A 12,407-nucleotide genomic window follows, 5' to 3' on the forward strand; every position below is an offset into this window, starting at 1 on the left:
CAAGGGCTGCTCCTCCGGGAACCACCCCGATCCCAGGTCCAGAACAGCCTGCTTTGCACCCTTGCCCCTCGGGAGCCTCCCCAGCAGGGCTGTCACCTTAGAGAGAAGGGTGGTGCTTTGGGTTGAACTCTGTCCCCCTTAAAAGATATGCCGGAACCCTGACCTCTAGGACCTCAGAATATGACCTTCTTTGGGAATAGGGTATTTGCAGAGATAAGCAAGTTAAAATGAGGTCATTGCGGTGGGCCTTAATCCAGTCTGACTGGTGTCCTTATAAAAAGGAGAAATTTGCACACAGACACACAGTGGAAAGGTGTTGTCTGCAAGCCAAGGAATGCCTGAGGCCTCCAGAAGCTGGGGCATGGGGTGCCTGGAGCAGATCGTCCTCTAGAGCCTCCAGAGGGAGCGCAGCCGTGCCAACACCTTGATTTCAGACTCCCGGCCTCCATAACGGTGAGACGATACCTGTTGTTCTAAACCCGCCAGGGTATGGTACTCTGTTACAGCAGCCCTAGGAACCAAATACAGGTGGGCTCAAAGCATTACTGATGCTGGTTGGAATCATATGGATCCTTTTGCTACGTTATGTTTTGATTGCTTTTGTCCTCATATAATAGGTGCAGTCCTTATTTTTTTGCCACTTGGAACTTTTGGAGTTCCAAGGTGTATGCACATGTTGAAGGCTTTTGAGGGACTTGCTGTAGGAGTATCGCGGCTTCTGCTACAATCTCTGCCGTAAAAGAGGGGAAGGCGGAGAACCAGCTTGAAGAACTTGTCCTCTGGGCGTGAACTCCTGAGAGCCCTGGCATTTGGGAGGCGCTGCCAGGAGCACTCCAAGAATGGCTTCCCTTGCCTGGCCTCCCTGGATGTGGTCTGGCCTCCTGGACGTGGTGGCCACGGGATTATGAGACTTCCTTTCATCTCTGTCCAAACCCTCGGTTCTTCTCACCATTCCTTCTCTCCCGAATGCCTTCTCACCAGAACCCTAGCCTGGCATTTACTTCCCTTCCCACAACCTGGAGGCAGTTGCTTGAATCTAGGAAGTAAATCAAGTTGGAATTATAAATAGTTCTAAGCAGAGAGACCGCGTGTTTTAGTGGAAAGAGAATTCTGGGGCTCGGAGAAGCTATGAGTAGGTCACTGCTGTATAACCGACTGCTGCTTGTCCTTGGGGAAATCACGTGGAACTCCTTGAACCTCAGACTCTTTATCTGTAACACAGAGATGCTCTTTTCAACACCGCTGGCCTCACAAAGATGGATGTTCCGTGAAGTGTTATAAATTGAATAACCCGTTGGGGGAAACCAGGTAAAGAGTGCTTGTTTAGGAAAAATGTTTGGGGGCCTGTATTAGTTTCTCATGGCTCCTGTAACAAATTACCACAAACTTTGGTGACTTTATAGCAACAGAAATGTACTGTCTCATAGTTCTGGAGACCAGGAGTCCAAAATCGGTTTCACTGAGCCAAACTCCAGGTGTGGGCAGGGCCAGGCCCTCTCTGGAGGTTCTAGGGAAGAAGCCACTCCTCTTTCCTCCAGCTCTGGTGGGTGCTGGCATTTCTTGCTTGTGGGTGCATCACTCCAATCTCTGCCTGTGTGGTCACGTTGCCTCCTCTTCTATGTGTAGCAAATCTCTCTCTGCTCTCTCTTATAAGGACACTTGTGAATGCATTTAGGACCCACTGGGAAAATTCAGGATAGTTTTCCCACGTCAAGATCCCTAACTTAATCACATCTGCAGGCCCCCTTTTCCTTATAAGGTAACATTTACAGGTTCCAGGGGTTAGGACCTGGTATCTTCAGGTGACCATTATTCAACCTACTATAGGGATGTTGCCAATTATAATAAGAAATCGTGTATGTTTGTAAGATGTCCCTTAATGCTGTTGCAAAGCAACACAGGTTAAAGTGGGATAATTTATAATCCAGATATTATTAACACCGACTCAGTGAGAGGAAACTATTAGCCTCATTTTGTAGATGAGGAAACTGAAGATCAGAGAGGCAAAGGAGCCTGCCTAAGATTGCACAGCTGGCAAGTAGTGGAGCTCATCCTTCAGCTCTAAAGTTCACTTTCGGGACTTCCCTGGTGGCGCTGTGGTTAAGAATCCACCTGCCAATGCAGGAGACACGGGTTTGATCCCTGGTCCGGGAAGATTCCACATGCTGCAGAGCAACTAAGCCCGTGCACCACAGCTACTGAGCCTGCACTCTAGAGCCTGCGTGCCACAACTACTGGGCCCATGTGCTGCAACTACCGAAGCCCGTGAGCTCTAGGGCCTGCGTGCTGCAACTACTGAGCCCGCGCGCTGCAACTACTGAACCCCGCAGGCCTAGAGCCCGTGCTCTGCAATAAGAGAAGCCACCGCAATGAGAAGCCTGCGCGCCGCAACGAAGAGTAACCCCTGCTCACCGCAACTAGAGAAAAGTCCACATCCAGCAACAAAGACCCAACACAGCCCCCCAAAAAAAGTTGACTTTCTTACACCCAGTCTCCCTGCGACCCAAACAGACCATGGACATGGGCGATGGATGTCCTGGCTTCAGACTCTCGTATGAAATGAAGCAACACACTCTGGCATCTTGTGACACCTGACCCCCTGACATTCTGTTACCAAAGGAGCTCCAGTGTGAAGTGGCTAATCTGATGTCATTTGTGGGAATCACATCCGACTATGTGGGAAGTTACTGGCCGAGCACTGGAGGGACCTGGGGTTTTCCAGCACAGGTGAGGAGCTCAGATGAGGAGCTCAGGTGAGGAGCTCAGGTGAAGGACGGTAAGGTCACGAAGAAGTAGAACATGTGGCCTCAGTCCTCCCTCCAATGCCCTGGAAACCTTGTGCCCCAGTGGTGCACGTTGCTTTGCCCTCCCACTGGCCGAGACCAAATATGTCTTATGACACCACTCCTCTCTGTTCCTTTGTTTAGCTGATGGCGCTATGAAAACCGAACCTTTGTTCTTTTCTTCTTTACTTTTAAATCTTTTCTTTGACTTCTGGGAAACTCAGGATCACATTCTGGGCCCATTGGTTGCCCCTTCCTTTATCACTGGTTTTCTTTTACTTGTACCTCTTATTTTTCTTTTCCATTTTGATAATTTTATTGCACTTGAGACTTTTATTATAAGATACATTGAACTTATTCTGGAAGTGAGAAGGGTATATAAATTAGGGGTAAATAAAACTCCTTTTGTTGCAAAAGAAATCTTTTTATACCTTGGAAAGTCATTTTCTTAAGTTAAGCTAAGTGTTCAGTTTTTAGAGACATAAACAGGTAGGATTAATAAAGATGGCTCCTCCCCCCAAGCCAGGTCAATCAGTGAATATCTAATGTTGCAATTCCAAACTGCTTTCTGTACCTTTTATTTTACTTGCTCTTCCTACAATGCTGTGAGATAAAGTGGTGATTACTATTCTACCCATTTTTCAGATGATAAAACTGAGACTCAGAAAAGTTAAGTGACGCGTCCCATGTCATTGAACCAGGACTTGTATGATGGTCCTTCCCTCTTTTCTCTGCTGCCCTGTGGATCACAGAAGTGACAGGGACCCTCTGCCAGATTCTCTTTGTGTGCCAACACCCGCTGTGGCCACGCAGCCACCTTACCTGCTGTGGCCGTAGCTTTCAGGAGCGTGATACATGAAGACGTTTCCTTGGGCTCTCCTTGCCCAGTGTCTGGCCATGTCGATCACGGGGCAGATGATAAAGTAGTCCCTGGTGAGAGAAGGACACAGGATGAGGTCTAGCTATGCACAGCTCTATGGACAACAGTGCTGGGTAAAGGCTTCTTCCAGGCAAGGGCCCTGGGCCACCAGCCCCTCTGCGTAGGCCTGCAGAGAACACCCCCCACCCCGTCCTCGCACCCTCCAGCTCTCCTCTCGCCCCTGCTGGCCCCCCTGCTGGCACACGGTCCAGCCTGCTTCATGGACGGCCACGATCACACACTATGTCCATACGATGCATCGCAGGGTCAAGAGACCCATGGGACAAACATCTTCCCAGGACATCAATTTTACTCAAAGACTTGGGAGCAAAACATTTTATAGTAAAATGAATATAATATACTATGAAGCTGAACATAAAATAATTGTGCATTCTGAAGGAAGATGGAGACCTCAGGGACGTTTCGGGTGTATGACACCTTTAGACCAGTGGCTCTCAGCTGGGACGCCTCCACGCTCCAGAAGACGTTCGGCAATGTCTGGGGCACACTTTTGGTTGTCACAGCTGGGAGTGGAAGGTTTTTACTGGCACCTAGTGGGAAGGGGCCAGGGACGCTGCTAAACATCCTATAATGCACAGGACAGACCCCACAGCAAAGAATTATCCAGCCCCAAATGTCAACAGTGAGGAGGCTGAGAGCCTTGCTTTAGATTCCCAAAGCTCCACATCCACTCCCCCTTTGGCGGTGATGTGAGTAAATCTCAGAAGCACCCGCTTTCAGCAGTGGGGTCCTGCGCGTGGTCCTGCACGAGCTGCGTGCCCAGAGGCAGGCAGGCGTGGCTAGAATCAGGCCGAATTTGGTTGGTCTGAGGCCACCAGGCTTTGAATCCCACTCAGCATCCCTGTGTCTCCTTGATGCTCCACCTCCTCAGCTGAGAAATGGGGCCCAAGGGCCTGGCCCTTGGCTTCCCTGGTGGCGCAGTGGTTAAGAATCCGCCTGCCAATGCAGGGGACACGGGTTCAAGCCCTGGTCCGGGAAGATCCCACATGCCGCGGAGCAACTAAGCCCGTGCGCCACAACTACTGAGCCTGTGCTCTAGAGCCCGCGAGCCACAACTACTGAAGCCCCGCGCCTACAGCAGAGATTCTGATAACCCCCATAAAAGTCCATCACTGAGGAGGGCTTCCTACCCCTCTTCTGGCGACTGAGACCGGCACCTCCAGGGTTTACAGGAAAGGCTCTCATAGAGGGTGGGGCTGGTGGGAGGGTCTGCAAGGGCAGATGAAGGCAGCCCTCTTTACCTCATGGTCCCCTGAGGAGTGGTGAGCAGGACAGGGGTGGGAGCAGACCTACAGAGAATTCCACCCTGGCAGTGCTATGGACGAGCCTTGCCAAGGAGACTGGAGGCAGGGAGGCCTGTGGAGGCTGCTGCCTCAGTCTGGCCAGGAGAGAATGAGGACCTGGCCTAAGGGAGGAATGAAGTCCACCTCCTCAATGAAGTCTTTTTTGGTTACCTGCCCTCCTTCAGACCCCTGCTCTTGCCCCTGTTCACAGATTGTCCTCAAAGACAGTTACAGGTAAAGTTGGGGCAAGAATGAACATAGGTTTCTGAACTCTAGCCCTGAGCTCTTTCTACAACATTGATCTAAGCCAGTCCCGACTTGGCTGTGAGCCTCTCAGGGTCCAGGATTTGGACATCTGTGAGTTCTTCAGGTCCAGTCTGGGGCTGGGCCTCCAGGAATAGGTGTTGGCTATTTTGTTCAAAGCTGAGCTCTCCACTAGAAGGAAAATTAGAACCTTCCTGATCCCCAAGGTCCCAGGGGGTGGTACAAAGTTTTATTCTGAGCTAGTGACCCTCTGATTGGAAACCACAGACTCCTGGGAGGAGTGACCAAGCAGGACAGTGGGCCTCAACATCCTTCAGTCCATCTCTTCTCAACAGAGTCAAGTTCAGCAGAGGCCTCTGAGCCTTGACAGTGGCTCTGTCCCCGGGGACAAAGAGCAAGGGCCAGCGTGGACCTCCCTCCCCGAGGACAGGAAAGAAGTTACAGGATGCGGAAACCACCTGACTGCACTCTCCCGGCTTGGTGGGGGGCCTGTCAGGGGAACAGAACATGTCAAGTGGCCCGTGAGGAGCTCAAAGGTGACACGAGAGCTGGAATCCCCACTGCGGTCTCATCCCAGGGGGCTCTGCAGGCAGAGAGAACTGGAATCCTGGCTATCTCTTGACGGTGCTGAGAGGGACATTCTGGGGACGGCAGAGCCTGTGATGGGTGGAGGCACCCACTGACCACTCTTGGGTTGGGGGACCAGGGCAGACCTTCCCAAGGAAGGAAGCTTGAAGCAGTGAACTTGAGCAACAGGACCCATAAGCAGTGAGTGCAGAAACAGCAGCCCCCAACCCCGGGAAGGGGGTGCACGGCTTCAGGAGCCCTGGGCCTTCCGTTCTGGGTGTGACATCAGGCACAAACCTTCCCCTGTCTAGGCCTCCATTTCCTGTGGAAAGTAAACTCTGGCCGCCCAGCAGAGTCACCTGGGGGAGCCTTGAAAAATACCGATGCTTACGAGGCCTGGGCTCCAGCCACCCTTGGAGCGCTCCTCGCGCTGTTCTCAAGGGCAGCAGGGGTCCAGGTACTGGGCTGGAGGTGGGGTCCTCTCTGCTGGACTGCCCCCCGCCCGCTCTCCATCCACACCAGCTGAGCGCAGCTTCTCGGCTCGGGGCATATCCAAGCAGGCACCCTCTGATGGCGCGCACGCACCACGGAGGGGAGGGGTGGGTCACCCCTCGTGTCTCCCGCTGGCGGGCAGGCAGCCCGCGCCGTGGACTGAACGACTGACACAGATGAAGCAGCAGCACCAGGCCCCGGTTCTCCGGGGGATCTGAGCATCCCCACGGCCTCGGGGAGGCGGAGGCAGGACGGCGCGCCCAGGCGGCTCACCTCGCGGCCGCCTCCAGGGCGCGGGAGAAGGAGGCGTAGTCGTCCGCGCCGTGCTCCAGCGAGTAGTACCACGTCACCGCAGCCTGCACGCGGTTGTCCGCTGCCTCGCCGCCCAGAGAATTCTGCAGCGCCTGGTAAAAGGCTGTTTTGCTACTGGTCCGGCCTTGACTTTCCTCAAATTGCTTTAAAAAAAAAAAATAGGGAAATTCCCCAGTCAGATTCTGAAAGGCCCGACTGAGCATAGCTCAAGCCCTTGGTCTAGAATTTTCTCTCTCGGAGGCAGTGGAAGATGGCGAGAAGTGCGTGGGCGCTGGAGCCGGACTGCCTGGTGGGAATCCCAGCTCTGCCTCTTTCCAGCTGTGTGGCCTTAAACAAGCACGTGTACCCCTCTGTGCCTGCCTGAAGGTGGACACAGAGCTCCCAAGCAGGGTGGCGGTGAGGGTTAAAAGGGTTCATACACGTGAAGCCCTGAAAATGGCGCCTGGTGCCTAATAAGTGCTCACTGAACACAAGCCTTTGTTGCAGGCTGATCACAGGTCTCACGCGTGCTTGTGCACTTGACTCTCTCAGCCAGCTTGTCACCTGGTTTTGTTAGGAGAGCTAACTTCAGTCGCATTCACTGACTCAAGCACTCAACGTAGGGACACTGTCTGTACCCTTTTCTACTGATAGACACACTCTTGGTCCAGGGCCAGTGGCTTGCTAGGCCTGGGAAACAGCCCTGAACATGCTAATCAAGCTCCCTGCTCTCAAGGGCCTTGCGTTCTAGTGGGCGGAGACGGAAAATAAGCAAAGAGTTGTGCAGTTCATCCGGAACAGGTGCTATGAAGAGAAACGGAGCAGGGTGAAGGGATGGGGCAGGGCTCTTTTCTATAGGATGGGCAGGGAAGGCAGGGAGCTCTCTGGGATGTGTGTCAGATGGAAATAATTCTTTCTCCCTCCCTTCCTCCCTCCCTCCCCCCTTTCCTTCCTTCCTTCTTTCCTCCTTTTTCTTTCTTCCTCACTCTCTTTTTTCTCTCTTCTTTTTAAGATTTATTTTTAAATCGAGATAACATTGGCTTATGACATTATATAAGTTCGATGTGTCCAACATTCCGTTCCTACTTCTGTGTGCCCTACAGCACACTCACCACCAAAGGGTTAGTTTCCGTCTGGTCACGCACACTTGAGCCAGTAAATGAAACTGAAGTTAATCCCTTTTACCCATTTTGCCCTCTCCCCAACCCTCCCGCCCTGGTCACCACTACTCTGTAGCTACGGGTTTATTTTTGCTTGGTTTGGTTTGCTCATCTGTTTGTTTCCCATACGAGTGAAATCATATGGTATTTGTCTTCCTCCTCTTCCTTCCTTCCTTTCTTGCCCTGTCTGCCTGGGAGAGTCTGGGGAGGCCATGTCCTCCCCTCAGGACTCAGTTTCCTCATTTCTGAAGACAAGGGGCGGAGCGACTGTCAGTGAGGCAGCTCCGGCACGGGAGATCCAGACCCCTCGGCCCTTGTACGGTCCTAGGACGTGTGTTTACATATTTCTAGGCTCTTTCTGCAACACTGACATGAGCTTATCAGGATACCCTGACATGTTTAAATTGTTTTTCTAAACATTACCAAGCAGCCAGGAACTGTGATTAGAATGCAAGGCGTGGGTGTGATCGGTAAGCGACCCCTTCCGTCTGAGACACCCTTTCAGCCCATCCTGGGGTCCTGGGTTGGACTGCCTTCAGCCTGGCTCCCCAAGAGGCTGGAGCAGTGGCTGGAATCACTGATCAGAGGCACGTCTGCTGGTGGCCACACACCAGCTTCTGGAGAGATGAGGAAAGGAGACAGGGAGAGGTGTGCAAAAAGGGCTTCGTTTGAATTCTATCTATATTCTATCTATCTATCTTCATTATCTATCTATAATGGGTTATTTTTTGGAAAAAGACCTGAAGCAAATGTGGCAAAATATTAATATCCATTAAATCTGAATAGTGATGTGTTTCTTATATCAGTGTTTTTTATATCAACTATTTCTGACCATGATCTATAATAAAAAAGACATTTTATACATGCAGAATTCACACACACACACTCACACTCAATGCCTGTAGTAACGTTCATGAATAACATTCATACTCATTGCTGTTAACATACATGATGTATCTGATAGTTTCCATTCTATTCTATTCTAGTCAAATCTAGTCTATACAAAAATGCCTGCCTGAAATCTATTTAATTGACTTCACAGCCTACTAATAGTTTAGGGGGAAACTTGCATTATGTTATTCTCTGTTCTTTTCTGAGTTTTTGGAATATTTTATCACAAAAATTATATTAGTCACCATTCACATAACTCCAATTATTGTCAAACATTTAGCATGTGTATTTCACTGAAGTATCAAAATCACCATATGAGTTGGGCAGTTGCATAGAATCATTGCCAAATTCCAATGAAACCTGCATATAAGGGGCTTAGCACAGCTCTGGGCACACACGGTCAGTAGCTGTGAGCGATTACTATTGCCCCGTCCCAGGAGCAGGCAGGGGCCCCTGGGGTGCTTCAAGATGCTGCGCCGAATCCCCAGGTGCTGTTATTGTCAGTTTAACGCCTAATGTTCCAGAACTACCAAGCAGCGGAGGGGCACGCAGGGCTCTAGCGGGTGCCCAGGAAATAAGTGTTGGACAAATGAATGGAAGAGACACTGACCTTCATAGAGATAACACAGGTGAGGCTGCAAGTCCAAAGTCAAACCTCCTAGATTCAAATCCCAGAGCTGGAAAGACCTGGGCTTGGATGCCAGCTTTGCTATGTATTAGCTATGTGACCTTGGGCAACTTACTGAATCCCTCTCTGCCTTTGTTTTCTCCTCTGTACAATGGGCACAATAATACTACCCTCTTCATTAAACTGTCCTGGGGTTAAATGAGATGACACCTACACACTGTTAGCACGATGTCGGCGGCTAGGTGTCTGCAGCTCAGCTGGCCCAGGGGAGCCCATGCTTTAGAGCCAGGCCTGATCCAGGCTGGTCCCGCTGGCTGTGGGTCCAGACCCTTGGGAACTCCTCCTCCGGATCACTGCTAGAAAACGACTGACCTCACCCAAAGGACAGAGCCTCCTTCACGGGTGCTGCGGAAACTCTTTCCACAAGAGGGCACCTTTTAGGAGCAGCAGGGCACCAAGCCCTGGGCCTTGCTAGAAGTACCTCCAACAGTCTGAACAATTCCATGGCTAGAATGCTAAAGGGAGGGGCCCAGGTTCTGCTTCCACAAGAGTGCGATTCGTTTCCCATTCTAAGGGGAGCTGAGCCCCTGAGACAAGCTGGGCCGTGGCTGCGTCCACAGTCAGTATTTTGAAGAGACGGCTGGAGTGTGGATCTGAGCCCCCCGGGGGCGCGTGGGGCTGCGAAGGGGCCCGTTTTCAGGAAGACCCAGGTCTCTTCCTTCTTGGCGAGGACAGAAGCACGGGTGCTGCTGCTGGTTTAATTAGAGAGGCAGCGGGAGGGGTGTAGCTACCACGTGACTGCCGAGCCAGGGCTGACGCCACAAGCTGTAACGACAGGCAAGACATGCCTCAGAGGCGGCTTTGCTGGGCTGGGCTCATTAAGGGCCATCAAGAATTGGCACAGGTGCAGGGCGCAGTTTTAAAGGACCGCCCTTAACACCTCCCATAGAAAAGTTAGAGCCCTGGGAAACATTTAGCGACTGTGGAGGGGTCCACAGTCACCTTGGATGCCTGTGACCTAGGGGACTGAGTGTGGGGTTCGGACCTGGATCCGCAGGCGACCTCAGAAGACTCATTGCTGGTCAGTAAGTTTGTTCACTGAATACCCCTCTCTGTGCCTGGGGCTGATGTTAGAATCAAAAGAAAATTAATTATTATCAAATGGGTGACAGTAAATATGACTTCTCTCTCCCCTCTGGTTAGTAAATTATTAAAAGTAGGCGTCCTTGTGTTCACCCCAAGTTTGAGAAACAGGATGACAGCCACGTTGCTGCAGGGTCTTTATCTTCAAGTCACTGTTCAGTCAACAAATTTCTGTCGAGCGCCTGCCTGTGCCAGGAGCAGCTCCAGGCATCTGGGGTACACCGGGAAACCATACAGCCCGAGTTCTTGGCCCTTCGGGGGCTTTTAGTTGAGTTCAGGGGAGGGATGGCACAGGACAAATCTTTGTAACAGAGGAGGTTCGGTGGCGATCAGCACTATGGCATAAGCAGGGTGGGGAGGGCACAGGGTGCTGGCTGGTGAGGGCTGAAATCGTAAATGGGCTCATGAGTTGGGCCTCGGACCTCGTGCAGGACAGCGGGCTGAGACTGGAGGGAAGTGGGCGTTGGGTGTGGGCTCCCCAGGGCCCCAGGAGGGAGCCCGGGAGCTGCTGCTTCTTCCTGCCTCTCTTCTGCCATGTGGGTCCCACGAGGCTGCTCGGAACCCCAAGACGGTCCTCAGAGCTCTCCATACACCCGCACCATCCTCTACTCTCAGGGACACGGCCCGTCCAGATGCTCTTCCCGAATCCCCTCCCTCTTCTTGGACCAAGGGACACTCCTTCCCTCTGAGGCTGATGCCTCACTGCCCAGCGCTCTAGGGACCCTCCCCTCTGCTTGTTCAGCGACGTCACTGGGTAAATCTCCCCCCTCTTAGAACCTGCGATGTGCAACTCTCCGTGACTCCTACCCCCACCAAGAACGAAACGCCAGCCAAGGTGGCTGTCTGTCTACCTCGGCGTTCCCAGCGCAGGGAATTCACCCCCTCACCCCACAGCTCCCTGGCCCCTCCACTCCCCCACCTCCATGCTTGCCAAGGTCACTGACGGTCAGCACCCATGCCGGCGCTGCTCAGCATCCCAGCCTGGGGCTCCTTCTTGCCTGCACTCGGTGACCCTCCCCATCTCCTTTTCCATAAAATTCTCCATCTCGGGCTCATTTCTGAACCTCCCCGCCACCTGGCTGTCTTGCCCACTTTAAATGCTGATGTCCCCCCCCACCCAGTTGCCACCCCTGCCCTTTCTCATCCCCTTCCGTCCACACATGCTCACGAGGTGGTACCATTTCCTCCCTTTGTTTCGACAATGATCTGTAAGTTGACAATTCCTACATCTCTCTCCAGCCTATGTGTGCTTCCTCACCTCCAGAACCTTCTTCCCCTCCTATTTTCCTAACCTCAGTGAAGAAGACCAGTACCCAGTGACCCGATTAGAAAAGAGATGTTTCCCGACTCCTCCCACTTCCTCATCTTCCCCAGTGCTCTGCTGTACCCCAATTCTGCTGATTCTCCTCCTGAGGACGTCTTAATACACTCCTCCTATCCGCTCCTGCTGCCCCATCTGGGCTCTTTCCCTCCTCCTCTCCTTCCCATCCTGGGGCAGAAGCACTGACAATCTTCTGTGGGGAGTGGGGACTGGAGGAGGAGTGCTTTGTACACAGAAGATATTTGATTAACTTTCGTACATCGATTACTCTTGATGTTATGCAAAATGGTTATGACTTCGTAAGTTTGAGAAGAGGGAGACCTGGGGCAGCATCTCCAAAGGCAATCGGGTGAACTCTGAAAGGATGAATGAATGGACAAATGCCCCCAGGATTCTCTAGAGCTCTGAGGTAGGTGGAGACACAAATACTCTTTCATTTAATGGGCATAAATTAAAGACCTACTGTTGGCCAGCAACTGAGGATTTGAAATGAACATGACACAGATCTTGCCATGGGACAGCCTGGTAAGGTCGCAGAGGTAATGTGGCAATGAATGAAGTGGTCATGAAACCTGGCTGAGGGTTGGTGTCCAGTGGAGATGGAGGTACAGTGGAAAGACGGTGAGTTTGGGAAGCACATGACC

At 52.0% G+C, this 12,407-nt stretch overlaps 2 protein-coding genes across 2 annotated transcripts in view; one reads left to right on the plus strand and one right to left on the minus strand.

Moving 5' to 3' along the window:
• TG (thyroglobulin) overlaps window positions 1–12,407 on the minus strand; it is a 244,560-nt gene that overhangs the window by 14,984 nt on the left and 217,169 nt on the right. The window contains exons 44-45 of the mRNA XM_057532421.1: window positions 6,603–6,784; window positions 3,606–3,713 (exon numbers count right to left, since the gene is read on the minus strand). Of these exons, the coding sequence (XP_057388404.1) occupies window positions 3,606–3,713; window positions 6,603–6,784 (290 nt within the window). The remainder of the gene's footprint in view (window positions 1–3,605; window positions 3,714–6,602; window positions 6,785–12,407) is intronic.
• The window catches only part of SLA (Src like adaptor), an 84,825-nt gene that overhangs the window by 7,499 nt on the left and 64,919 nt on the right, over window positions 1–12,407 (plus strand). The window lies entirely within an intron of this gene.

The sequence above is a fragment of the Balaenoptera acutorostrata genome, chromosome 17 (assembly GCF_949987535.1).
Source record: "Balaenoptera acutorostrata chromosome 17, mBalAcu1.1, whole genome shotgun sequence".
NCBI classification, from domain to species: domain Eukaryota; kingdom Metazoa; phylum Chordata; class Mammalia; order Artiodactyla; family Balaenopteridae; genus Balaenoptera; species Balaenoptera acutorostrata.